Genomic DNA, 23,975 nt, shown 5'->3' with positions numbered 1-23,975 from the left:
TTTTAAATTATTAATGTAATGTATACAACTTGACGGTAGGGGGCGCCCGAAACCGTGGAGCAAAATAAAAATCTGCGGCAAGGCAGCAGGCAGAACGCAGAGAAGGCAGGAAGTCAGGCTATTTAACCTTCACAATAAAAAGCAGAGCCTTGAGGCCCTCAACAAAATGTACAAATGAAAATATATTGTGTATATATATACAATCAAAACGGATTAAAGGGCATAATGTATATGCTATGTTTTTGTTGCATCGGTATAGTTATGTAAGTATCATAGCTTACACAAATATATGAAAAAAGCATCTGAGATGTGATACGATAATATAGTAAGTGTAGTGTACACTTTAAATATAAATATATTAAATTCAGTCAAATATGATACTACTGCTTCTACTACAATAAAAATACAACAATTACAATGATAAATGTACTGGCCAACAGTTTCCCTTGAAGAAATCAATCAAAAGATCAATAGCTTTATTTTGAAAACAACATTTCACAAAGTACTTTGAAAATAGACACCGGAAGTTGGGTCGGATTCGCGTGTGCGAGCTCGACGGCGCCCCGGGAGGCCATCCCGTGGCAGCGCGGCTGTCGCCTCTCCTCCTCTCGGGGCGGGTCCAGTGCGAAAGCGACGTTTAGGGAGGAAAAGTCTCCGCGCAGACACCAAACATGGCGCCGGCCTCCAGCGACGACCACAGATGAAAGTGTTGGCGACGAAAGTAAGCCCGCGAAGTTACAAAGGAGTCTTTTCGGAGTGGCTTGTCTGACATTGTGTGTCGTTCCCGCGCCGTCCCGGTTCTAACCCGGTTTGCATAAAGGAACAAACGCGGAAGACGTCCAGCGGGAGGGACCGAGCCGCGCGTCGCCTCCATGTCAACATCGCCTCTGGCCGCCGTGTGAACAGCTGGTAAGTGCGTCTGTTGTCGGGGGGATAGCGCACGAAGTTAGTCCGTGCTAATGAGCGCTTTAGTGCGCGTGCGTGTGTGTGTGCGTGATGTCGCCCGCTGAAATCCGCCTTTTCCTGGTGTTGCGCTGCTCCAACTCTTCATCGTGTGGTTTCCAACCGCGGGACGGAGCCACGTATCACCGACCACAGCAGGACATCTCTTCTGTTGTCGTGTGTGTGTGTGTGTGTGTGTTTTGTATTTCCTGCATCAAAGTTGACCGACTTATGGGGTGGGATGCAACGATTGGGCCCCCCCCCCCCCCCACACGGCCCTGTGACATGATCCGATCTGCAGCCTGTCTGAAAACCTCGCAGGTGTCTCTGCTCCCAGCCACACTCGAGCTCAACTTCCTGTTTTGAAACTAACGGGATGCCTTGCCGAAGCTGACTGCAAGCAGGTGTGTGTGTGTGTGTGTGTGTGTGTGTGTGTGTGTCATGCAAGTCACAAACTTTTGTGACGTGCATGTCATCCAGAAACCTCCTGAGTATGCCTTGTCTGCGTTTTTCTGTGACCCCCTTTAAAACATATAGGTCACAGAGTTGGGCTGGTGTGTGTGTGTGTGTGTGTGTGTGTGTGTGTGTGTGTGTGTGTGTGTGTGTGTGTGTGTGTGTGTGTGTGTGTGTGTGTGTGTGTGTGTGTGTGTGTGTGTGTGTGTGTGTGACTATATGCAATGCCAAGGTGCTCACATTATCGGCGCCTCAGCGCTCGACTGTTTGCCAGCAGCAGCAGCAGCAGCAGCAGCAGCAGTCTGTGACCTCCACGAAGGGGCAGCCAGCGCTCTCCCCGCTCCAGCTTCCTGTCACCTGTCCCGGGCGATTCACGGGGCCTGCATGGGATGCACCAATCCCAGCAGGGCCCCCGGTGGCACTCGCCCTCTTATAGGTGTCTCACCGGCCGGGGTTGTCAGACTGTAACGGAACGATCGAGGCTCGTGGGGGAGGGATGCAATCGCGGGAGTTGCATCAGCACTGAGCCCGCAGACACGCAGCAGAAAAATAAACCAACCCTTCCTTGACCTTGGCACGGCCCCACAGCCGCTGGAAAAAAGGGAGTGGAGTGAATGTTGCCTCCTAGTAACTGCTGAAGGGAAAAAAAGGGGGAAAAAGTGGGTCATGCCTGCACCATGGCTTTGTGTACATTGAACTTGCACTTTGTCACTGCCGCCGGTCGTCCACGGGGCTCGGTCAGGTGACCGCGCCAAAGGGAGCCCAACAGGGCGGCTGAAGGACTTTAGCGGTTGCCAAGGCAAAAGTCAAGTAGGATTTTGACAAGTGTGAGAACCGGGCTGTCTGAAATGTCTTTTGCGATACAGATTTTTCTTACAGTAAGGTCAGTCAGCTAAGATCTCCCCTGCTTCTATCTCTTATTCTTCAGATGATATTACGACCACGCACACCTCTGTCGGTTGACATTGTCTTTTGCTGAGTACAGTTGAAGTGGCACTAATTTCTTTTAGGACTTCCACTATGACTTCCATTTCCAGGTTCAAATTACTACCCCCTCTATACTGGAATACTTTAGCTCCGCTCACTGCTTATTACGCCTTTTATTTTCCTTCTTTCCCTGCTGTCTGAAGGAAGTCATCTGAGGTCATTGAGTATAGTGAGTCTATAGTTGCGTCCCAATTCAGGCGCCGCTTCCTTTGGAGGCCACATCTGAAGACCGATTGCGTCACAGTGGCGCGTCTCAGCTGTCCCATTTCGAAAGGCTCCCCCAAATGCGGCCTACGAATGGGGCCTTTTATATATTTCCCGAGCAATGAAGGCTCCACTGGGTGGATCCTTCCAGGCCCCACCTATCCCAGGATTCATTGCCCGCCGGTGATGAACTTTGTCACACTTTGGGCGACTGCAGCCCCCATTGCTAGGTGACTGCAGTAAGGGTCGACCGCATCCTTCTTCTTCGTCTTTAGCATTGCTATGTACTGCTCTGTATGTTTTTACCTGGTGAGGAGACTACACAGACAACACAAGCCCCTGGGTTTGCTGAGCCAGCACTTACCTGAAGCGCTTCAGTGCGTTTTGCTTACCTGCCCTGTTTTGCATGTCTTACCACACATTGACTCAAGATAGGTGTCTATATAGCCAAAGCAAGAATCTTGAAATGCAGCCCCCCCATTTCCTTCCTCTGACCTTTGCACTTTGATGTGACGTGCCCGTTAGTGTTTTGGTCATGTTCGTTCAGGAAGCCGGCGTCTCAGCTGGTATAAAACCAGCTTGTTAGCGAGGGCAACAAGTTTGCCCCCCTCTCCCTTTTCCTGGGAGTGGAAAGAATGCCGGGCTGTCACGCTCCAGGAGGGAGGCAGTCTTGTGACGTGTCTGCCTGAGCCTGGCCGCGCGGCTCCGAGCCGCTTCTCGTCTCCCCGGGGATTGTGTTTGGCCGAAAAAAAAAAGTCCTACTTTGCACGGAGGCAGAGCGGGTCGTCCGCTAATCTGCGGGCTGGCGGTTCAAGTGTCTTTGGGCGAGGTAGTGAACCCACATTGCCTCTGGTGGGTGATGTGTGTGAACTCAAAAGGCCTTTGATTAGATGATGAATTAGTGCAGCCCATTTACCATGTTACCATTCACAGCCTGTCCTTGTCTAACCTCTCTGTCACGTTGTGACATGGAGGCGTGACCTACCTGCTGCTGTTGGCAGTTTGCGTTTGTGTGCTCATGGTTTTGCAGAGCGCAAACAACAACAAATCAGCGAGCCAGGATTTGACATTTTCAGCGTCAGTTATTTTTGGATTGGTGCCACCCTCGTAGTCACCGGTCGCCGCCGCTCGCTTCCATCTCATCCCAACGGAGCATAAAACACAGATCCAATGACGTTAAGAGAGCTGTTGGACTGACAAAGATGTGCAGGGATAAGGGGCAACCGTTCACCCCGAATGTCTGTTATGGTGCTGAAGTACATTATAACAATATAATGTATCATAAAAATGATTTGCAGGTTTCAGTTGATGACAAAACATTTCCCTTAGCAAATTTGTCTTTTTTTCCCACTCGAGTAAATGGAAATGTGTCATTATTTACAATTCCATAAAAAGACATAAGCAATACAAATGTCATTATTTTCACTGCACATTGAAATACATTGATATATATATACATCGTTCCTGTGCAAATTGTTTTGACACCTCGTATTTCAGCAAGATTTGTTATGTTATGCTCGGTTAGAGCTCGGAAAAGTCAAACACAACAAACAGCCTTCATGGCCAAAGGAGAAGAATTAAATGGCCCATAGGAAGAAAGAAAAAAAGGCGGCCATCTGTTGATCATCTGTTATGTCTGATAGCGGTGTGATTTGGCAGTTAGATAGGCGTGTTGACAGTGATCGCCAGCCCCCTCAATGAAATAGGATTTTCAGTCTGTATTTAAACCCCCCCCCCCCCCAAAAAACAACCAAACAGCTGCCAGCTTTAAACAAACACGACGGAGGAAAAGAGTTTCACCGTTGGTCTTTTTGCTTTGTTGAGGCAGAGCGAGGGAGACGTTGTGTGCCTGTGGGTGTGATAACGTGCGGCTATCACACAGGCTTATCTGGAGCCAAGAGAGGCAGATAGACTGAACGCTCCACCTCTCACTCTCAAACAGTCAACAAGTATTGAGCCGTTGAATATGTTTTCCTCATGTGCACTTCAGGATATTAAAAAAAAAAAAAATTCTGTAGTGTAAACTGAAGGCCGATTGCTCACTAAGCCGAGTAAGGCTGGTAGTCTCATCGCGACGGGATTAATTAGCAGGGTGAGGTATTTACACACCACAGTCACAGCCAGCTCTGTGCACACACACACACACACACACACACACACACACTGCAGCTTGCGCCATACGAATTGAATTAGACAGAAACTGTGAACTGGCATTCATTTGAGTTTATCTCGCCTCAGAGCCACGCTCCACCTCAGAGAGAACACGCCGCGTTGTGGGGGGCTTTCCCTCGGTGGTTTTGTCACCTCATTGGCACCTTGTACTTCAGTCTGGCCTCCACCACGGACAGGCACGTTGGTGATGACAGGTTGCAGTGAGAGGCCACTCTGCTCTCCGGGGGCCTCCAGAGCTACAGAGTGCCACTTGAGGCGGACCAGGTCCAGCGGCTGCCTCTGGCGCTGAAAGGGTAATCTGTCATAAGCTATTACAGCCAAAGAGAAATGACCTTTTCCCTTTTTTAACATTTTTTTTATCTTGCTGTGTCAATCGGCGTCGGTAAATTTCAGGAATGATTCAGCAGCCCTGTTGCACGAGGATCAATAGTTAGAACTTATGCAGACGCTCATACACGCTTGTCACTAGGGATGCATCCGTTGTCGATACCAGTATTGGATTTGAGACTGCTCATGTACTTCTACTTACTTGTAATCATAAAACGACTCTGATACTATAGCACTAAGCTGCATTAAGCGGAGGAGGAGCAATGGCAGCAATGCAAACTGTACAAAAACAAAAAAAAGCCTACACCAATGATCATAATATTTCATGCTTACAGCACAAGCTATACAGGACACGAAAGCAGCGACTCTGCAAATTCCAAATATATATTTCTTCTTTTCAAGCAGGGGCAAGTACTCGGTATCGGCAAGTGGCTTAAATGTAAGTAGGTATCGGTGCATCCCCACTTGTCACACAGTGGAGGGACTGATGTGAACCATCAGTCTTTCCTTGATCATCAATGCTTTTTATTCTCATCTGCTGTCTAACATGGCACATACGTGTGTCATGCTCAGCTGCTCTTTCAGGCAAGCTGCAAGTGGGTCTGCATGGCAGGGCTCCTGCTGAAATCACCGAGACAATAACAGCACTGTCCGTCACCCAGCATCACACACACACACACACACACACACACACACACACACACACACACACACACACACACACACACACACACACACACACACACTTGTGCATGCGTGCACACGCAGGCAGGCTCTTTCACCCATGGGGAACCAGCCTCCAGGCTCTTTTGTGTAAAAGGGATGAGATCATTGTGGGGCAGACCATGGGGGATGGAGTTAGGGGTTTGACACTGGGTTATACTTAAATAGAGAAATCTCTTGTCTCTGCCTCGCTAGCTCTCTTAGCTTTGTTTACTTTGAATTTGACATTATTGGATATAAAGTGGCTTTCCAGATAAATGCAACCAACACCAGACAACTGCTAAAAAACGAACAAACCCAAATATCAGGTTTGGTATGAAAGAATGTGAAGAGTAGGACCTCGCCAGTTATACTTGTGGTAGCTGAAGAGTTTTCCTCTGCCCTCAGGGGCGGTCTTGCAGCGCAGGCAACATGTGGGACGTTCACAAGCAAGCTCAGACCAGTGCCACCACCGAGGAACAAGATTTTCCTGCTTTGGAAAACGTGAGGCCTTGAAAAATGGTCTACTCAGGCTTTTTTAAAAATGGTGCATCTTTGTCCTTTGTGTTTCTGTTTGACTGATTTATGGTTCTGAGGGTTCAAAGGTGTGCAAATTATGATTAAAAAGAATTGCGTCAAATGGGGTCAAATGGTAGAAGTGGGTGCACTATGGGAAAATGCAAAATGAAACACCTCAAAGTTCAACTTGCCTTATTACTATAAAGATCAAAATATAAAATCAAACATCCATTAAATACCACTAATCATATAAAACCCCTCATACAAATCACAAGCAGAACGATTAAAGGCATCTTTAGTTTCTTTATCTTTCTTCATCAATTAAAACTGATCATAGTAATATCCCAGAACACACGATGACCTCAAATGTCACATTTTGTCCGATCAACTTTCCAAAAGTTAAAAGAATTTAATAAGCTACGATGTAAGACCAAGAAAACCAGCAAATATTCATGCCTGACATGCTGGAACTGTCAAATGTTTGGTATTTTCTATGAAAAAAAACTTTTTATATTGACGAATTATTGCAGCACTAGAGTAAATACCATGGTCTAAGCCGCATGTAAAATTGGTTAATAGTGTATTATGTCGTCACTCTGGCCACACTTTTTCTTTGAGCTCATTCCGGTGATGCTTATACACTTACTACAGTATCTGCTGGGTGTCACATTAAAACTGAATGTGTACTGAAGACTCGCGACCCACTGAGGCCTAATATCTCAGAATTCATAGCAACAAGGGACCCAGGAACCGTGTGTGTGTGTGTGTGTGTGTGTGTGTGTGTGTGTGTGTGTGTGTGTGTGTGTGTGTGTGTGTGTGTGTGTGTGTGTGTGTGTGTGTGTGTGTGTGTGTGTGTGTGTGTGTGTGTGTGTGTGTGTGTGTGTGTGTGTGTGTGTGTGTGTGTGTGTGTGTGTGTGTGTGTGTGTGTGTGCGCGCGCGCGAGTGAGACTCTGTAGTATTTTGAGTGCAACCCAGACAAAGGGGCTGGACACTCGATCACCGGGGCTCTGGAGGAACAGAAGAACAGGTTTTCCCCCGGGAAGGGAGGGGCAGAGCACAACCTTTAGAGGCAGGGGCTCCAGTTACAACACTAGACTGCAAACTGTTGGAAATTGAACGGGCTAGTTGGTCGGCCAGTTTTCAACTCTTTGTCATTTGACTATTTGACCCATGAAACTGCGTTTTTGCCTTGAGGGTTAAAAGCTCTCCTCCATGTGATTGTCCGCCCTGCATGCTGTAACCACAGCAGAACGAGATGGGCAGTGATGCTGTTCTCTCATGTCCACTTCTGTTAACTACAATAGTTATAAAGCTTTTAGTCTAATACCCTGTCAACACCGTCACACTTTATAGCCACTACCGCTATGTTTTATTGGCTTGCCAGACTTAGAAGTGGACAATAAAACAAGCCATTTCTGCCATGTCTAAAAATAAGAAAAAAAAGGAAAACCCTTTGAGTCTGACAGCGGACGCCAGAGAACATGTCAGCGATACTAAATGTACCCTGGAAAGACTTGGGAGATCAATTTCCTCAGCTAGAATAACACGTGTCGCAGCCCAGGGACGCGCGGCCTGGCAGTGTTTGGGCTGGGTTGCCATGGCAGCGTCAACGTTTGTCTATCATGGGCTGTCACAAAGAGATATTTGTATGGTTGTGCGAGGTGTGTGGTGGAGGCAGGGAGGGGGCTTCCCCCACACGGTTCAGGCCTCAAGAGGCTGTTCAGCCTGGCAGGGAAACGTAAAATGACTCATTTCTGTGTCTGTGATGGCAATTTTGACCCGCTGGCAGATTATATCAAATGGCAAAGAATGTCTGTTTTCAGTTCCCTCTCTGTACCGGAGCGATCGTGTGACATGACAGACACGTATCGTGACTAGTCCAACTTCCAGTGGTAACTTCTCCACAACATTTGATGTGTTGTGTTTTCGCGCTGTAACTCCCCGGTTTCTTTGGAACAGGAAATGATAGGACAACTTTAGATATGTTTTTGTCGTTAATTGATAAGAAGGTATCTAATAACAGCCTAGTTTTGCGTTTTTTTGTGCAGAATTTCTAATAATTAACCTTTTTTTGGGGGGGGGGGGGGGGGTGATCAAATTGCGTTTAAACAAGTCTAATCCCGCTTGAAGGGAGTAGAGTAGATGTTAATTCTTTGGCTTGGTGACCTTTCATGTGGCAGCATTCAGAGCTCACAGATCAGCTGGCTTCTCAGAATATTGTTTCTTTCCTATGAACATTGCTTTGTTCCCTGCTGTGCTGCTGCGAGGAAGCTGTATGACTCAGAGGGACATTTTTTTTTAGAATAATTTCTTTACAGCAGAACAGATTCTTGCGAAGCAGGGAAGTTAAATTAAGAAAAAACCAAACAACGCAAAGACCGAGGCAGAGGCCTCGTGGCTGCCTGTGCTGCACCGAATCCAAAGAAACCTGAGTCGCTCTGGAAGATGAGAAACTGATCGCAGAGAGGAGAATAAATCATTCTTAAGGCCCTTTGCAAAGCAGGGAGAGGACATGTATTAAAAGCCAGTTCTTTGTTAGTCCCGGGGACCCGTTGAGGTCAAAACCCAACATGCCTGATTAGACCTTTAATACATATCCTTCCTAAGAGTTCCTTGTTTCAGTGTTGTCAAAGTATATAATGTAGCTGATATGCCACAGGGGCTACATCCACACTACTACATTTGAGTTCTAAACCACATCACTGCTGCTACGGTTACGCCTGCCGTCCACACTACTCTGGAGTTTTTCGAGCGCCGTAAGCGGAGACGTTTGAAATGTAGTAATGTAGTATGGACGGGCAAAAACGGAGACACATGGAGACTGTGGACGTGAATGGCATGCGTTTCAAGGTGTGTTAGTACGCACGTAGGTTACTTCTGAATCAGCTAAAGGACTTGTTTGATTTAGTTTTAAAACGAAAAGGTAGAAGTGTGGACGCAGCCAGGTTCAGGTGTGTGACTTAGAGCTAGTGTGAAATATTTAGAAGAACGCATTGACAGAAATTGAATATATTGTCCATGATTGTGTTTTCATATATGTTTTATCTCCTGCAACCAAAAGAACCAAATTGGGTTGCAGAAAACGTTTCCAGAAATGGAATTAGCGGTGCGCCACCATAAAATGTCCCCTGCCGGATGCTCAGTTGGTTGCGGTCTGCAACTGTACCAGCAGATGCCGCCTTTAAATGAATGAAATCCACAGGGACCAGCTTGGATAGTCAAATAATCAAGGAAGTGTCAGAAACAGGTGGAATCCTGATCCAACGCCACATCATGTGTACACAAGGGAACAGAGGGACAAAGCAGGTCAGCAGTTTGGATGTGAAAGACCAGGATGAAAGCAAGTCCTTAGTGGAACAGGCATATTAGAAGTTGGCTTCACCCTTCTAGTTAGATGTCATACTAAAGACGCAGATGAATGACTGCAATGAATAATTGATTGATTTCCCAATGGTCTATTTCATTCATACGCTAGTGAAATTGAGTAATAAACTCCAGAGATCAGAAATGAGGTTTTGTTTTTGTGCTATAAAACGTTAGTTAGATGTTAGATCAGCCACACTCACAGAGTCAGTGGTTAAACCACCAGAGTACAATTACTGGCCTTCGTTCGGTGAGAACACAATTACAAGTGCAGTTTGTTATAAAGCAAATGTAGAGTGGCGAAAAGAAAGAGGAGTGGGGACACAAGACTACATGTTGATGTCAAAAAACACATCTGGAATCATTTGGGCGAGAACAAACTTTATTAACTGAAATTTCATCGACCTTCCTCGGAATGAGTAAATGTCCCACTCTGGAAAAAACATAGTGAAATAAAGCCAATTCACAGGAGTGGTCTCAGTCTAAAATAAAAATATATATATTTACTTAATTTCCGCCTTAAGGTCATCAAGACTGGATATGATGTACAACTGTTTTTGTATTTGCTGCCTGAGACTTGTGCTCATAAAGTCACACTATTTGGCCATTGATCTTTCAGTGTTTCCCGACATAGTTTTAAAGGGCAATGGGATGCAGGAAAAAGTGGGCCACATTCTGGGCAAACGTCCAGCTACAATTTTTTCCGAGCTACCTGGACTGTAAGGTCTGCCGTGAACTTGAAACAAATAGATTTTGGCGTGTTCCCATCGGCGAAATGCCAAGTTCAGAGCAGAATGAGGGGGTTGCGTGTGTTGTTCAATCAGATATGGTGTGATACCCGGGCCAAGACTCATGAACCATTGCCTTGATAATCTTTCCACACACGGCATTGCCATTGTTGTCCCAGAATCGTTGGGTTCAGTTGATAGAAATTTACGGCTCCGAGTCTAGAAAAGTTTTTTTTGTGGAAAGTGGCTCGGCTGTCTGCTCTCTTGCTGTGGCTGAACAGTTCCCCCCCCAGGCAGGTCAGCCTGCCTCCTGGCACTCGCTGCACTGACCTATTCTTTTAGACGCATTCTCTCCCTTCTTACAAACTGTGGCTTCACAGTGATTTGACATATGTTTGCATGGTTAGAATTAAACCCCTGACTAGAAATGACAATAAGGACAATGGCCGGCATCAATCTATCTGCATCATGAAATCCAGGACCGTCTGTGCTTGCTGTGGCCCCATGAAATTGCTTCTTCTCCTTCTTCTTCTTCTTCTCCTTTTCCCCCGGCCTCGGCTGACTTGATTCGCTGGAAGAACAGAACTTCTTGTGTAGGTCTGAACAGCTCCGTAACGTGGACATGCTTGTGCCATTATATATAGAAAATGATAACGAGCAGCCATTTAAAGAATGACTGTGTCTCCTTTACAACTCACTAAATACATTTTCTAGAAATGAAGTGATTTTTCAGATCTTTTTTAATTGAAAATGACTGTCGCTCATTAAGACAGAAGAGTCTCTTTATATATATATAGTATCTAGTATTTTATACATATATAATAAATATATATATTTTCTATTAGTGAAGATAAATTTGTGACCACATTTCAAGTGTTTTAAAGACTTTGGAGATCTGCTTGATTTACGCTCCCGGTGACATTTCGGAGCATTCCTCCAGGCTCAGCGTTTCTCCCTTGGCTCTCTGTAGCCACCAGGGCTTTAACTCTCAACATGTTTGGAGCAGTGCGGTGATATACAATGACAAGAGTGTTTGTGAACGTCAACTGTGTGTGTGTGTGTGTGTGTGTGTGTGTGTGTGTGTGTGTGTGTGTGTGTGTGTGTGTGTGTGTGTGTGTGTGTGTGTGTGTGTGTGTGTGTGTGTGTGTGTGTGTGTGTGTGTGTGTGTGTGTGTGTGTGTGTGTGTGTGTGTGTGTGTGTGTGTGTGTGTCCGGTTTGTTTGCTTCGTTGTGGTGCAGCAGCCTTAAAGGATCCTTTTTATTTCCTTGGCCACCACAGTATCATTTTGCATTCCGTGTGTGCTCGCATGTGTAGTCCATCCCCACTGTCCCAAAGTGAGATGTAAGAGCTCTGCTCTCACTAACATGCAGTGTGCTCGGCTTGAGCTTCAATACAGTAACTGTGGGGAGTGGTCATAGTGATCATGTGCTTTGCGAGGTGTGTCAACCAGCGCAGAGAGTTGCTTAATGTCTTCTACAGAAGTGGTGCGGGAAGGTTTATTGTCCAACTGAGCAAATATACTCTCTGTAATATAAAGGTCATACCAAGTTAATCTCATTTCTCTCCTTTTCTTACTTCCAGGTACACCCAGCCATGATCGAGGACAAGGGTCACCGCGTGACCGACTACTTTGTGGTGGCCGGGCTGACCGACAAGTCCACGCCCCTGGAGCAGGACCTGTCGGAGACCAAGTCCAGCGGGCCCAAAGCGCCCATCACCGACTTGGCCGTCATCAACCGGTCGGCGGGCGAAAGCGTTCCCGAGGGCTTCACGTGCATCGACAGCACCTACAGCGGCCAGCCAGCCAACCTAAATCACGGCAGCCTCAAGAGCCCCGAACTGTTCCTGTGCTACAGGAGGGGTCGAGGGAAGCCCCCTCTCATCGACATCGGGTGAGGCGGCGGTTTGTTTGTGTGTCGGTGTTTGGAATCACTGACTCATTATCAGTTGCTGAACACGTGCACTCGCGGCCTTCTAGCATGTCCACACGATGTCGTCCCCGATGAAGGCCCAATAAGCCGTGTTCCAGCACCTCTGGGTGTAACTCGGATGTAACTTTCAGTTTGTCACATTCAGTTCAGCTTTGATGGCGCCCGACAAAACACTTTTTTTCCAGAGGTGGAAGGAAGTAGGCATGTCAATGGCTTCATTCACTCACAACTATTTCGTCATGGGGTTCTCAGCCGCGCCTCTGGCCTCCTGTCCACCGGTGGGAACATTCCCGCTTCCGTCTTTTGTCCGAGGATACGATGCTTTGTTTTCATCGGTTTCATCCAGTCAAGTCACCGTGACTCTCAAGTTACCTGCATTTCATCCTCAGTGCTTTATAACTTTCATTCTTATATCACAACTATGATGCAACTGCCCGTGGCTTTTCAATTCCTCACACACCTTGGTCTTTGTCTGAAGCCTTTCTGTGTCTCCAGCTCACAAACTGGAGTTTCCAGTTGCAACTCCGCTCGCTCTGAAAGATTCCCTGAGTCCAGTCTGCAAAGAGATTTCATTTTTTTAGAAAGCCTGTCGCTGTGCCGTTTCGTTCTGTGATGAATTTGATTAACTGCACCGCGTTATCATTGTGATTCCCTTGAGCTAAACGTAGCTTTAAACATGTAGAACGTGCGCTGAACATAAACAGAAGGTCGAGTGTCAAGTAGTGTTTCTGTCAGCAGATGTGCAACATCGGACATGTGGGGTGGAGAAAATGCATTGTTGCTTTGTTTTTGTCACGCAGTTTAACGAGGCTCAGTAAGAGATTTCATAAGCGTGGTCTTCCTTCTATATTGCTGCAGACAGATAATATCAAGAGACTCGTCATGTAAAATTCATTAATTATTACAACTGATATAAGGATGCTGTTTAATTTTTTTTTATTTAAGTGCCATACCTGCACGATGCACTTGCTCTCTTGCTTATGGCCATGCTTGGTTGAGCCACAAGACAGGTGGTCAGTAAATATTAATTTTTTTTGCCGTTGTTGCAACACCGGCGTCTTCATATCCCCCGGTCAGCTGACGACCCTCAAACCTGCTACTGGTTGTCTCATTCTACACCCAAATAATGAATGAAAAACTCTCAACCTGTGAATCATTCATTGTTCCGTCTGCCAGTGAAGCCTGCATTCCCCGCCCGGGGCTGCACAGCGTCACGACTCACTGTGCCCATTACGACTCTGTCGCCTAACTGGGAATTTGCTGGCAACGGTCCCTCCCGGCCCCTTCCGGGTCTGTCCTGTGCTCCTTTCAGAGTGAGAGGAGTGTTTCAGGGCCGTTGTGTCTGCAGTGGTTGTCCTGTAGCCTGTTTTAGTTTAAAGAGGGCAGCAAACCAAGCGTTTGGCCTCCCGCATAGCATTGTCCAGATGGAGAGGGAGGACACGGAGCATTCTGCCATAGACGCCCCGCAGACATTTGTACTAAATTGGATTATGAGATCTTGATGTGCTAGTTTCCCTCGTCTGGAACGTGAGTCAGCAGGTAAACGTGTCTGAATCACATCCTCCATCGAAGACTGTCTGCTCACCGAAAGCCTCAAAGGGAAAACCAGAGGTTTGAGGAGAGAGAGTCAGTGGTTCTGACCACACACTGATCCTCCCTGTACAACTGGAGAACCAGAGATTATCCTCACCATTTTTATACAAATGTGAATGTGGATTAATATTGTCTTTGCACACTTTCCGTCTTTGCTTCAAACTAGTGATTTACCTACGTATATATTTATTATTAACGTTCAAACTTGAATATTTTTGCAGTGAAGCTGCATTCTCCCATTAGAATGACAATTTGTCTTTTGGCAGCAAACTGTGTGTAAGAAATGACACTAGGACAGGACAGCCCCTCTCTCTGAGCAACTCGACTGTCTTAAAGTCTGTCATTTGTGCTAACCGCCATCTTGATTTCCTCACCGCTCTGAACACCGTGGCACTCCAGACCAAAAGACATCTGTATACTAGACTTCTTGTTTCCCCTCCTTTGTCCTTTTCAACTTGATCTCATCTCCATTCTGAATTGAGGCATCCATGTGTCCTGTCCCATCCAAGTCCCAAACTAACATTTATGAAAGCAGTTTTGCTTGTGTTTGCCAGGGTTTTGTATGAGGGTAAGGAGCGTCTGATCCAGGGCTGCGAGGTCATCCAGGCCACGCCGTACGGCCGCTGCGCCAACGTCAACAACAGCTCGGCCACCTCGCAGCGCATCTTCATCACCCTCCGGCGAGCGCCCCCCGTCCAGCCCCAGAACTCCCTGGCGGTGACGGACATTTGCGTCATCGTCACCAGCAAGGGCGAGACGCCGCCGCATACCTTTTGCAAAGTGGAGAAGAACCTCAACTGCGGCATGGTGAGTCCGACTGTGATTCTTTCGCGAAACACGTTTGCATCATCACTTCTAAGAGGACGAATATGTAATATCTAAACAACCTTCTTCTAACCCTTCAGTGGGGCTCCAATGTGTTCCTGTGCTACAAGAAATCAGTATCTGCGTCCAATTCCATCAGTTACAAAGCTGGTGAGTCAAGGTCCAATATTTTCTGATGGCGTACAATGTAGAATTAATGATTCATTTAGAAATGTCATCACATCTTCAGGTGTCATTTATTTTCTGTGCCCACTGAGCATTGTTTGCTCTTTTAACATTTTTATTTTATGGCTTATTTCACTGAGTACTTCCATCAGCTTTCACCTCTGCTGCCTGTCAGATGAATCATATTTGATGGCTATGATGACACTTCCTGGTGCCAGAGTCACCAAAAAATAGCACTTACATTAGTGAACATCTTCCAAACTACTTTACGGCCTTTTATTTCAAAACAAGCTAGTGTTTGAAATAAAATGAAATGTCTTCATTCGTGTCTAATAAATGATTACTAGTTATTATTTGACATTTGTGAAATAATACTAGATACTACTACGTACAACTGAACATATCGAGCTTGTCAATGTGTATAGAAAAGATGCAGTGAGTAGTAAATTCAGTTTGCAGTGCAGAAGACGCTACAGGGAAAGATATAGAAGTTTGGGATACATCCAAATTCCGAAAAGGCAGGGCATAATTATGAGATGAAAAGAATCTTAATTTTGTCTTGTCATGAGATAGTAAGTCAACTTCTATTTGACTTCAATAAATAAATAAAAAACTTTTACTTTGTAAATCAGAATTATCCAGTAGTTTGTCAGAATGTTTTTGGGTCTTTTTTCATAAAAATGTTTTCCTGGTACACATTGGCTTCCATACATGATAATAATTGTTAATTATCTTTGCAGTAATGATACTTATTATTATTATTCCCACAGCTAGCAGCCCCGTTAAAAGATGCAGTGCAGTTAAAAAACGATGCAGCTTTGTGTGCTGCTGCAGTCGACCTCAATTAAACATTAGCGTCAAAGCTGAAGCGAGCGACACCTCCGGCGTGTGAATGTCTGCGATCATGCAGTAGATTGTGATGTGGCACTTATCAACTGATGTGTGACATTTTCATCGACTGAAAAAATGCTTCCTCATACTACACGTATAATCAGTGTTCATATGAATGTGTGCGCACATGCACACACACACACACACACACACACACACACTCCTGCTTGCTTTATCTGTTTGGCCCGTCTTTTTCCTGCGAGGCGACTGTTTATTCATCTCAGACAACGGCACTTCCTGCCTCGCCCATGGTTTGTGGGGCCGGGGGCTTGTTTGGGTTCTGTATGCACACGTGAGCGTCTTGTCAGAACGGCATCTCCCCAAACAACTATTTACACCGAAAAAAGCAGAACACTTATTTCCTGAAAATGAAACCAGAGTGTACTGATGACTGTTTTCCCTCTGAACTGGAAAATACCGATCTCTCCCTTTCCAAGAGCCTCTTTTGAACCACGCCTACAGAGAAATAAAGCCAGAATCCCTGACTTCAGGAGTTATGATTACACCTGGTCTTAAAACAAGCATGTACACTTTCAAGCTTGTGTCCGATGCTGCTTCATTGCCCTATCATTGTAATCCTTGACATGACATTCCTGTTTTCTCTCCCTCTCCAGGTCTCATCTTTCGTTACCCAGAGGAGGACTACGAGTCCTTCGCTCTGTCAGAATCTGTCCCTCTGTTTTGTTTGCCTATGGGGGCCAAGATCGAGTGTTGGGCTCCGAACACGCGCGATCCTCTGCCCGTCTTCTCCACGTTTGTCTTAACCATCTCATCTGGTGAAAAGGTGAGACACAGCTCGCAGCGGAAAGCTGTCATAGATCATGGATTTTGTCAAGGCCAAACTGGCTAGGAACCCCCCCCAAAAATGACACATTGGTCCTTCTCTGGTTCCAGGTGTATGGATCAGCCATCCAGTTCTATGAGCCATATTCGGGGGATCTGTTGAGCGAGAAGCAGAAGATCCAGCTGGGGCTGCTCACCATGGTGGAGAAGAAGGCGATCCCCAATCGGCCCGTCAACACCAACAAGTGCATCTGTCTGCTCTCCCGTTGGCCCTTCTTCGAGTCCTTCCGCAAGTTCCTGATGTTCCTCTACAAACTCTCCGTCTCAGGCCCACACCCGCTGCCCATTGAAAAGTATGAACATATTTGCAACTAGTGGCATCTCTATATAATGTGTTGGAGACATTAGTGCAGTTGACACCATACAGATCTAAAATGAAGTTGCTGTATATGATTGAAAAGAATTGAAAAACCTTTTGTACCATTTCATTGAGTTGTGTTTCCTGTGTTTGTATGTTTCTCTCAACAGGCACATATCACACTTCATGCACAACGTGTCATTTCCTTCCCCTCAGCGGCCAAGAATCTTGGTCCAGGTAGATATTACCCCCCTCTTTTTATAATGAAACAAAATATGCTTTTAATTATAATAAAAACATATACTTTTATTTGTGTTTGTTATATTTTCTCACTATTGAATTTCTCCTTCAGCTCTCAGCACATGACACCCTGATCCTCTCCCAGCCAGTGTGCACACCTTTACCCCTCAGGTACAACGAACACTTCCCAACAAACAATATGTTGTTATGCCAGACATTTATTCTATTTGATTCTACATTGAGACTATTTTGTTTCCAGTCATTAAAAATGTAGCTCTTATCCTTCACTACTCGTCTGTACGGTTGACACCTAAAGAAACAACACCAGTGTGTTGTTACAGAAAAAAACTGCTTAAACAATTTATGAAATTTAGATTTTTTTTTCTTTACATTTCAAGGCTGCCTAATGTCACAGTGAGAACTCACAAAGACCGTGACTCTGGTCTTTGTTAAAACAACCCGAAAATACTCAGGGTCGCGTCTGAAAACAGCGTTAATGTGACCTTCTGCTTTTGCTGCTTTTATAATTATACATTTCAAGGGTTAGATAAAAACAATACATGAGCAAGGAAATTCAAGGAAGGAAAGGCTTTCATGATGCTCATATAAGGTCCTGAAAGAGTGTCAGAGCATTAGAAAACACATGAAATACAGGATACTGGATGAGCTGGTAAAACTAGTGGATCAAGTAGACTCTTGGCACCACTGACCTAAAGACACTGAACGTGATAATGTCTTAACATTAAAAACAACTGTGCATCTGTAGAAACGACCGTCGAATTAAATCAATTCCGCACAGGATCTCAATAGTGACACTGTAAGCGTTTAGCCTTACAAAGCACTAAATTGCAAGATGACATTATTATTTTGTCCACCACACTGTTATTTTACATGTTTTAGTGAGGCTCGGGCGTTGATATGAAAATTACAAACACGTGACTCACTCTAGTTAAAAGCCCTAGTCATAAAGCCTCGCTCCATCGACTCCTCTCTGCCACATTTCCTCCCATTAACCTGCTTTTCACGTGTATTTGAATCCTCTCCCTGAACTCATCCATCTCCTCTGTGCTCTCTCCCCCTCCCCGTCACGTCAGTGGGGCGGACTACGGCACGCTCCTGATGAATCTGGGCTCCGAGAACTGTGCCACGCTGCTGCACTTTGTCCTGCTGGAGAACAAGATCCTGCTGCACTCGCTGCGGCCCGCTGTGCTCACCGGAGTGGCCGAGGCGGTGGTGGCTGTGAGTAGGCTCCACCCCTTCGGAGAAAAAAACAAACAGCAAATATCTGGATTGAAAATCCTCAGTGTCAAAGATTGCAAGATAGACATAGCATGTCAGTAATATTACACTTTGTATCTTTATAATAACATAATTATGCAGCATCTATCACTCCATAATTATAGCTTCTCCATCATTACACCTCAAAGCCCTGATCAGCATTCAAATAAAATCAACAGTTACATCATACTTAATAACCAATGGACATGCCTACAGGTTTCTTCAAAGTGATCAGTTGTTCACTCTTCAGTCCCATGAACACAACTGAACTTTGTCTATGTCTCCTTGAATACACAGGATGTCACAATCGTAAAAAAGATACCCCACATGCATTTGAACTGTCACAATAATTTCACAATATAGAAGATAATTAAGATTTACACAACTGCGACTCCAAATGTAATGCTGCTCATATTTTATTTTTTTAGATGCTCAGGTACCTTTACCACCATTTTGGACCATCATAAAAATATAATTGGATGTTTAATTTAATGGCACTATTAACAGTTTCTACCTCCAGAGTTGAAACCACGTGACTGCCTGATTTGAAGTAATCCCCTCTTGTCTCTCCTCAGATGCTCTTCCCCTTCCAGTGGCAGTGTCCCTATATCCCCCTGTGCCCGCTCTCTCTCGCAGGCGTCCTCAACGCACCTTGTCCGTTCATAGTGGGCGTGGACTCCCGCTACTTTGACCTTTACGACCCGCCGCCAGATGTTGTCTGTGTGGATCTGGACACCAACACTATCTACCTGTACGCCGTTGCTTTGATACTAAAGCACATGTTTTACACGCCTGCCTTGCACTGTATATTTACATAATTTTTTGTTCAGCTCACCTGTTACTCCAAGCGAAGTAAGTTGGCTGTGTTGTGTGTGTGTGTTGCAGGTCTGACGAGAAGAGACACAACAACTGGAAGAACCTCCCCAAAAAGCCCTGCAAGAGCCTCATGAACTCACTGAGCAACTTGCACCACCAGCTGGCCACTGGTACAAACAGCATCTTGTTTCTTATTCTCGAGAAAATAATTGCGATAGATTCAACAATATCCCAAATGTGATGTTAAAAGGGGATCATTGACTAGAGTTTAATCTTTATCATAGTTTAAAAAATATATACTTGGGCTTTATTAGCTTAATCAAGATATTATTTATAGCAGGTTCAATGTTACATTGTACTGCAGGATGCACATGATGATTTGTTTAGCCTCTTTAGGATAAGGAGCCCTGACAAAATGTATCAATTATCAAATTAAGTCAAATATTACTGAATATTTCATAAAATAATGTTATTAGTTACTAATAATAATCATCAATATGACAATATTAATCTTCAAAATAAGGTTTCAAATTACACAAACATAAGTTAAGCTGGCGGAAAGATGAAGGCTGTGTTCTTGTTGAGCGTCACTGTATAAATTATTGTACGGAATTATTGTTTTACCTTCATCTTCAAGAGCACATCCCGCGTCTTGGTCAAGGAGCATACTGGTGAGGAACATTTTAAATGTGGGGAAAATCATGTGCCAAGACCAAGAAGTTAATAAGCAGAGCAGAACACAGACCTGGTAAAAAATGTTGTAAAAGTTTTATATTTAATTTCACAAACAACATTTCATTCAGTTATTATTTTAATGTGTCTACAAACTTTTACAACATGTCCTCCATTACAGACTCCCAAGTTGCAATGTTTAACAAATGAGTAGTCGATGAGTGAATTAGCAGGAGAAAAAAAAGGTCCTTTTGGTTTGTGTTTTAGTTTCCGTGCATCAAACGGAGCAGGACGACTCGGCAGTGGACATGACCCCCATTGAGGCGGACTTCACCTGGCACAAGAAGAAGACGGCCCTGGAGATGGAGATCCAGGAGGCCTTTCTACGCTTCATGGCCTCCATCCTGAAGGGCTACCGCTCCTACCTCAAACCCATCACCCAGGCACCTTCCGAAAAGGCCACGGCCGCGGACTCTCTCTACGACCTCCAAGGTGACTGAGCGCAAGTGATTGACGGCAAGCGGAGCTGTTTTATGAGAACAGATATAACACGTGTAAGAACCTCCAGATGAAGGTTATGATTCTGCTTAATGCGGTGGAACCTGGATTTATTGATAGCTTCCTGGTTTTGTAACCAATGCATAATTTATAGCTGCAATTCAGATAGCCTCACTTAATGTCCAAACTTATTGGCATCTCTGTTTCAAGGAGCATCTCGACTTTTACTAAACCATAAGTGCTTTTAAAGATCAATCACCTTTCCCAGCGGCTCTATAAGAAAAGATCACTAATGCTTGTTGCGGGGAAATTGGTCCTCACCTTCATTTAGCGTCACATTTTCTTGTTTTGCGAACAGCTGCACGTTGATCGACGAAGGTCAACAGAAGGGATAATAAATGCACCTAACAAATTCTGTATGTTAGTATTGTAGGTGACACTGGCCTTCAGCTAAACCTGAGAAATGACAGCACAAACCGTCCTGGCCTTGTTCCTGCAGGGTTTCTCAAAAGCAGAGACCGTGCCCACCAGAAGTTCTACTCCCAGCTCACCAAGACCCAGATCTTCATCCGCTTCGTCGAGGAGTGCACCTTTGTCAGCGACAAGGACACCGGTTTGGCATTTTTTGACGACTGCGTGGAGAAGGTGATTACCAGCCCGGCGTCAGTCCGGTCTCACGCGCGCTGCACGCTGGTTTCATGTCGGGGTTTTTTCTCCTCTTCCTCTGGAGGTCTCTTTCCATGAAAAAGCCTTTGTTTAATGTTGCGTTATTGCCTAAATAACATTTCTCTGCCGGGAGACCAAGGACGCCAAAGTTTCCTCTGATTCATTGTTTTCCCTCTGCTCTATTTCCTCTTTCCGCAGCTTTTTCCCTCTGATAAAATCACCGACAAGGGCACCAAGGTAATCTCTTTAGATGTAATCACATTTCCTTGCACGTTGCTTTTTTTTGTTGGTGGCTAACATTCAAAGGTAAATAAATCAACCTTTTGTCTCCTTTGATAAATGTGTTCACCAGGGGGCATGTACATTTTCCCTTTTTTTTCTTCCTATCCTTGCACAATGTAATGAGCATGTTTGACTTCCACATGTAATTATCAGAATGTAATGTGCTGATGCTCTGGGTGTGACCCTCACTGCAGGTCGAAGGGGAGGCATCAGAGGACACAAGACTTCTGGAGCTGGATGAGTCTCAGAAGAGCGAGCACACCGTGTTTGTGATGCCCCCCGAACCCCCCGTCAATGTTGGACCTGACCCAGCGCCTCGATACACGTAAGTCTGTTTTAAACTTCAGTAATTATGAATAGAAAAAGAACAGAGTTTGATGCTGGTAACCATTCTTTGTGGATATGTTTTAACTTGGAAATTGTGCTTTGGATCTTTTCATATCTCTCATCCGACAGCTATAAAGGTTTCCCCAGATTGCAGGTGGATCTATTTGACCGCCCAAGAGTGCTGCGGCCAGCACTCAGCAGCAGAGCAGCTGGGGCCAGTTTGTCCAGCAGCCCAGCGCTGCTGGCGAAGAGAACGAAGCAGGTGGGCCTATAGGGGCTGGGTGTTTGTAATAACCCTAACCTGTGTCAATTATTTGCTTCTCATCCTCTGTCCCGATCATCGTGGGCATCTGTCGTGTTAAAAAGCTTTCCAAATTGTGTGTCCCCGCCATCCCACAGGAGATCAAGCTTGCCTACAAGATGGCAAAGCGTTTCTATTCCAACCCACCGCTGTGGGCCCGCTGTCTGTTCAGTCACTGCTACAGCATGTGGTTCATCTGCCTGCCGGCAGCCGTGCGGCTGGCCAAGTCTAAGAGCCGCGCCATGCAGCAGGCGTACAACGTCCTCCTGAAGATGAGGACCACCGAGGTGGAGGTCCTGGATGAGGTATGGTCTCATTATGTGCACGAATCAAAATTCCCTGGTTCTTCATAGTTTACCTGTACAGACTTCACTGTCTCATGCTGCGCTTAAACGATGCCTTTTCAAATCCATGTCTGATTAACGTTAATGCATCTGCTCTCTGGCTTTAGGTGTGCTATAGAGTGGTGATGCAGCTCTGTGGTGTGTGGGGTCTACCTGTCATGGCTGTGCGAGTCCTGGTTGAGATGAAGAAAGCTGGAGTACACCCCAACGCCATCACATACGGATATTACAACAAGGTCCTATATTGCAAAACACTTATATAGAATGTTAAAACAAAGAAAAGCACCAATAGATAAATATTTACCGCTAAAATCAAACAGAAATGGCTCAGTGGCCCATTTGCACAGGCATTTTGTTTGATATTTCACTTCACAATCACAAGTCAAAACCACAATTTATTGAGCAGACTTCCTGTGTCCTCACCCTCCAATGTGTTCCCAATGCAGGCGGTCTTAGAAAGCCCCTGGCCAAGCCGAAACCGCAGCGGTCTCTTCATGTGGACCAAGCTTCGTAATGTGGTCCGAGGAGTGGCCCAGTTCAAGCACGCTGTAGGCCAAACTGCGTCCAAGGAGGGGTCCACGCTCAGTGCCACAGGTGGGGATGGAACATACAATATCTCAGCATCACTGATTCTTCTTTTTGTTGTAGTGGCGATATGACATCTGTTACACTGTCTGTTTTTCTCTCAATATGTTTCCTTGTTTGGTTGTTTTTTACTCACTTTTGACTTTGCTTGTCCGTCTCCAGCTGCATCAATAGGAGGATCTGCAGTCAATGACGCCGACCGCTTGAGTCATGGAAGTGCCGACAGCTCGAACGAGGTCAACGGTGAGGATCATAATCTATTTCCCCCTGCCGACGGCATGGAAGATGCAACAGACAACCACTGCAGTACAGGTACTGACTCCTGCTGAGCCACACATCACTGGAAAGTTTTTGAAAGCACTGACTATTGTATTCACAGCAAGTTCAATAGGACTTGCAAACTTGATTCCAAGTTGAACCCTGAAACTCTGTTTGGCAAATTCACTGTAAGTCGATCTCCTTTGAAGTCCCATGTGTAGAATTTAGGCAGAGTTTATGGTAAATATCAAATATAATATTCATTATTATGTTTTCATCAATTTATAATCAAGAAACTGGCTTTAGAGAACACCTGCCACATGTTTACTTTAGCTGAATACCATACATTCTCCTATATGCTTGGAAAGGGAGGGGGAGGGGTTTAGGTGGTTGCCGTCTGCAACCTCCCCACTAGGTACTACTAAACACTTGTCCTTTAATTATACACTTAAAATTTATATATATATATATATATATATATATATATATATACACACACACACACACACATACATATATATATACACATACATATATATATATATATATATATTTGAGTACCGCATGGTCTTTGTGTTTTTTGTGATGCGCAGGAAGGCAATCTGATCAAGGCTATGGCTCCAAGGACGAGTTACACCAGGAGCCTTCACACACAGCCGTCCTTTCCTCTCAAGAGAGAAACAACGCCAAAGCGCAACATATGTGCAGTACGTATATGAACAACGCCCCTTTTTTCTTCTCTCACTTCAGTGTTGACTGTGTATT

General features: G+C 45.2%; 1 protein-coding gene across 4 annotated transcripts in view; it reads left to right on the top strand.

Annotated features, from left to right (window-relative positions):
* Positions 1-571: 571 nt before the first annotated feature.
* The window catches only part of dennd4c (DENN/MADD domain containing 4C), a 29,828-nt gene continuing 6,424 nt past the window's right edge, over positions 572-23,975 (top strand). Inside the window, exons 1-22 of one of the 4 annotated variants that reach the window (XM_035625101.2) lie at positions 585-909; positions 6,196-6,291; positions 11,979-12,289; positions 14,476-14,728; positions 14,827-14,896; positions 16,417-16,586; positions 16,697-16,938; positions 17,114-17,180; positions 17,296-17,354; positions 18,278-18,422; positions 19,037-19,212; positions 19,347-19,447; positions 20,217-20,441; positions 20,947-21,092; positions 21,312-21,350; positions 21,590-21,720; positions 21,852-21,984; positions 22,122-22,328; positions 22,475-22,603; positions 22,814-22,961; positions 23,115-23,264; positions 23,804-23,917. In XM_035625101.2, coding sequence (XP_035480994.2) covers positions 6,220-6,291; positions 11,979-12,289; positions 14,476-14,728; positions 14,827-14,896; positions 16,417-16,586; positions 16,697-16,938; positions 17,114-17,180; positions 17,296-17,354; positions 18,278-18,422; positions 19,037-19,212; positions 19,347-19,447; positions 20,217-20,441; positions 20,947-21,092; positions 21,312-21,350; positions 21,590-21,720; positions 21,852-21,984; positions 22,122-22,328; positions 22,475-22,603; positions 22,814-22,961; positions 23,115-23,264; positions 23,804-23,917 — 3,088 coding nt within the window. In that variant the 5' untranslated portion in view covers positions 585-909; positions 6,196-6,219. Of the gene's footprint in view, positions 910-6,195; positions 6,292-11,978; positions 12,290-14,475; positions 14,729-14,826; positions 14,897-16,416; positions 16,587-16,696; positions 16,939-17,113; positions 17,181-17,295; positions 17,355-18,277; positions 18,423-19,036; positions 19,213-19,346; positions 19,448-20,216; positions 20,442-20,946; positions 21,093-21,311; positions 21,351-21,589; positions 21,721-21,851; positions 21,985-22,121; positions 22,329-22,474; positions 22,604-22,813; positions 22,962-23,114; positions 23,265-23,803; positions 23,918-23,975 lie in introns of all 4 variants that reach the window. The other 3 variants (XM_035625103.2, XM_035625104.2, XM_035625102.2) reach the window with 3 other exon arrangements.

The sequence above is a fragment of the Scophthalmus maximus genome, chromosome 2, assembly GCF_022379125.1.
Source record: "Scophthalmus maximus strain ysfricsl-2021 chromosome 2, ASM2237912v1, whole genome shotgun sequence".
In the NCBI taxonomy this organism is placed as follows: domain Eukaryota; kingdom Metazoa; phylum Chordata; class Actinopteri; order Pleuronectiformes; family Scophthalmidae; genus Scophthalmus; species Scophthalmus maximus.
The sequence above is the reverse complement of the archived record's forward strand: the minus strand, read 5'-3'. Positions and strand labels throughout refer to the sequence as shown.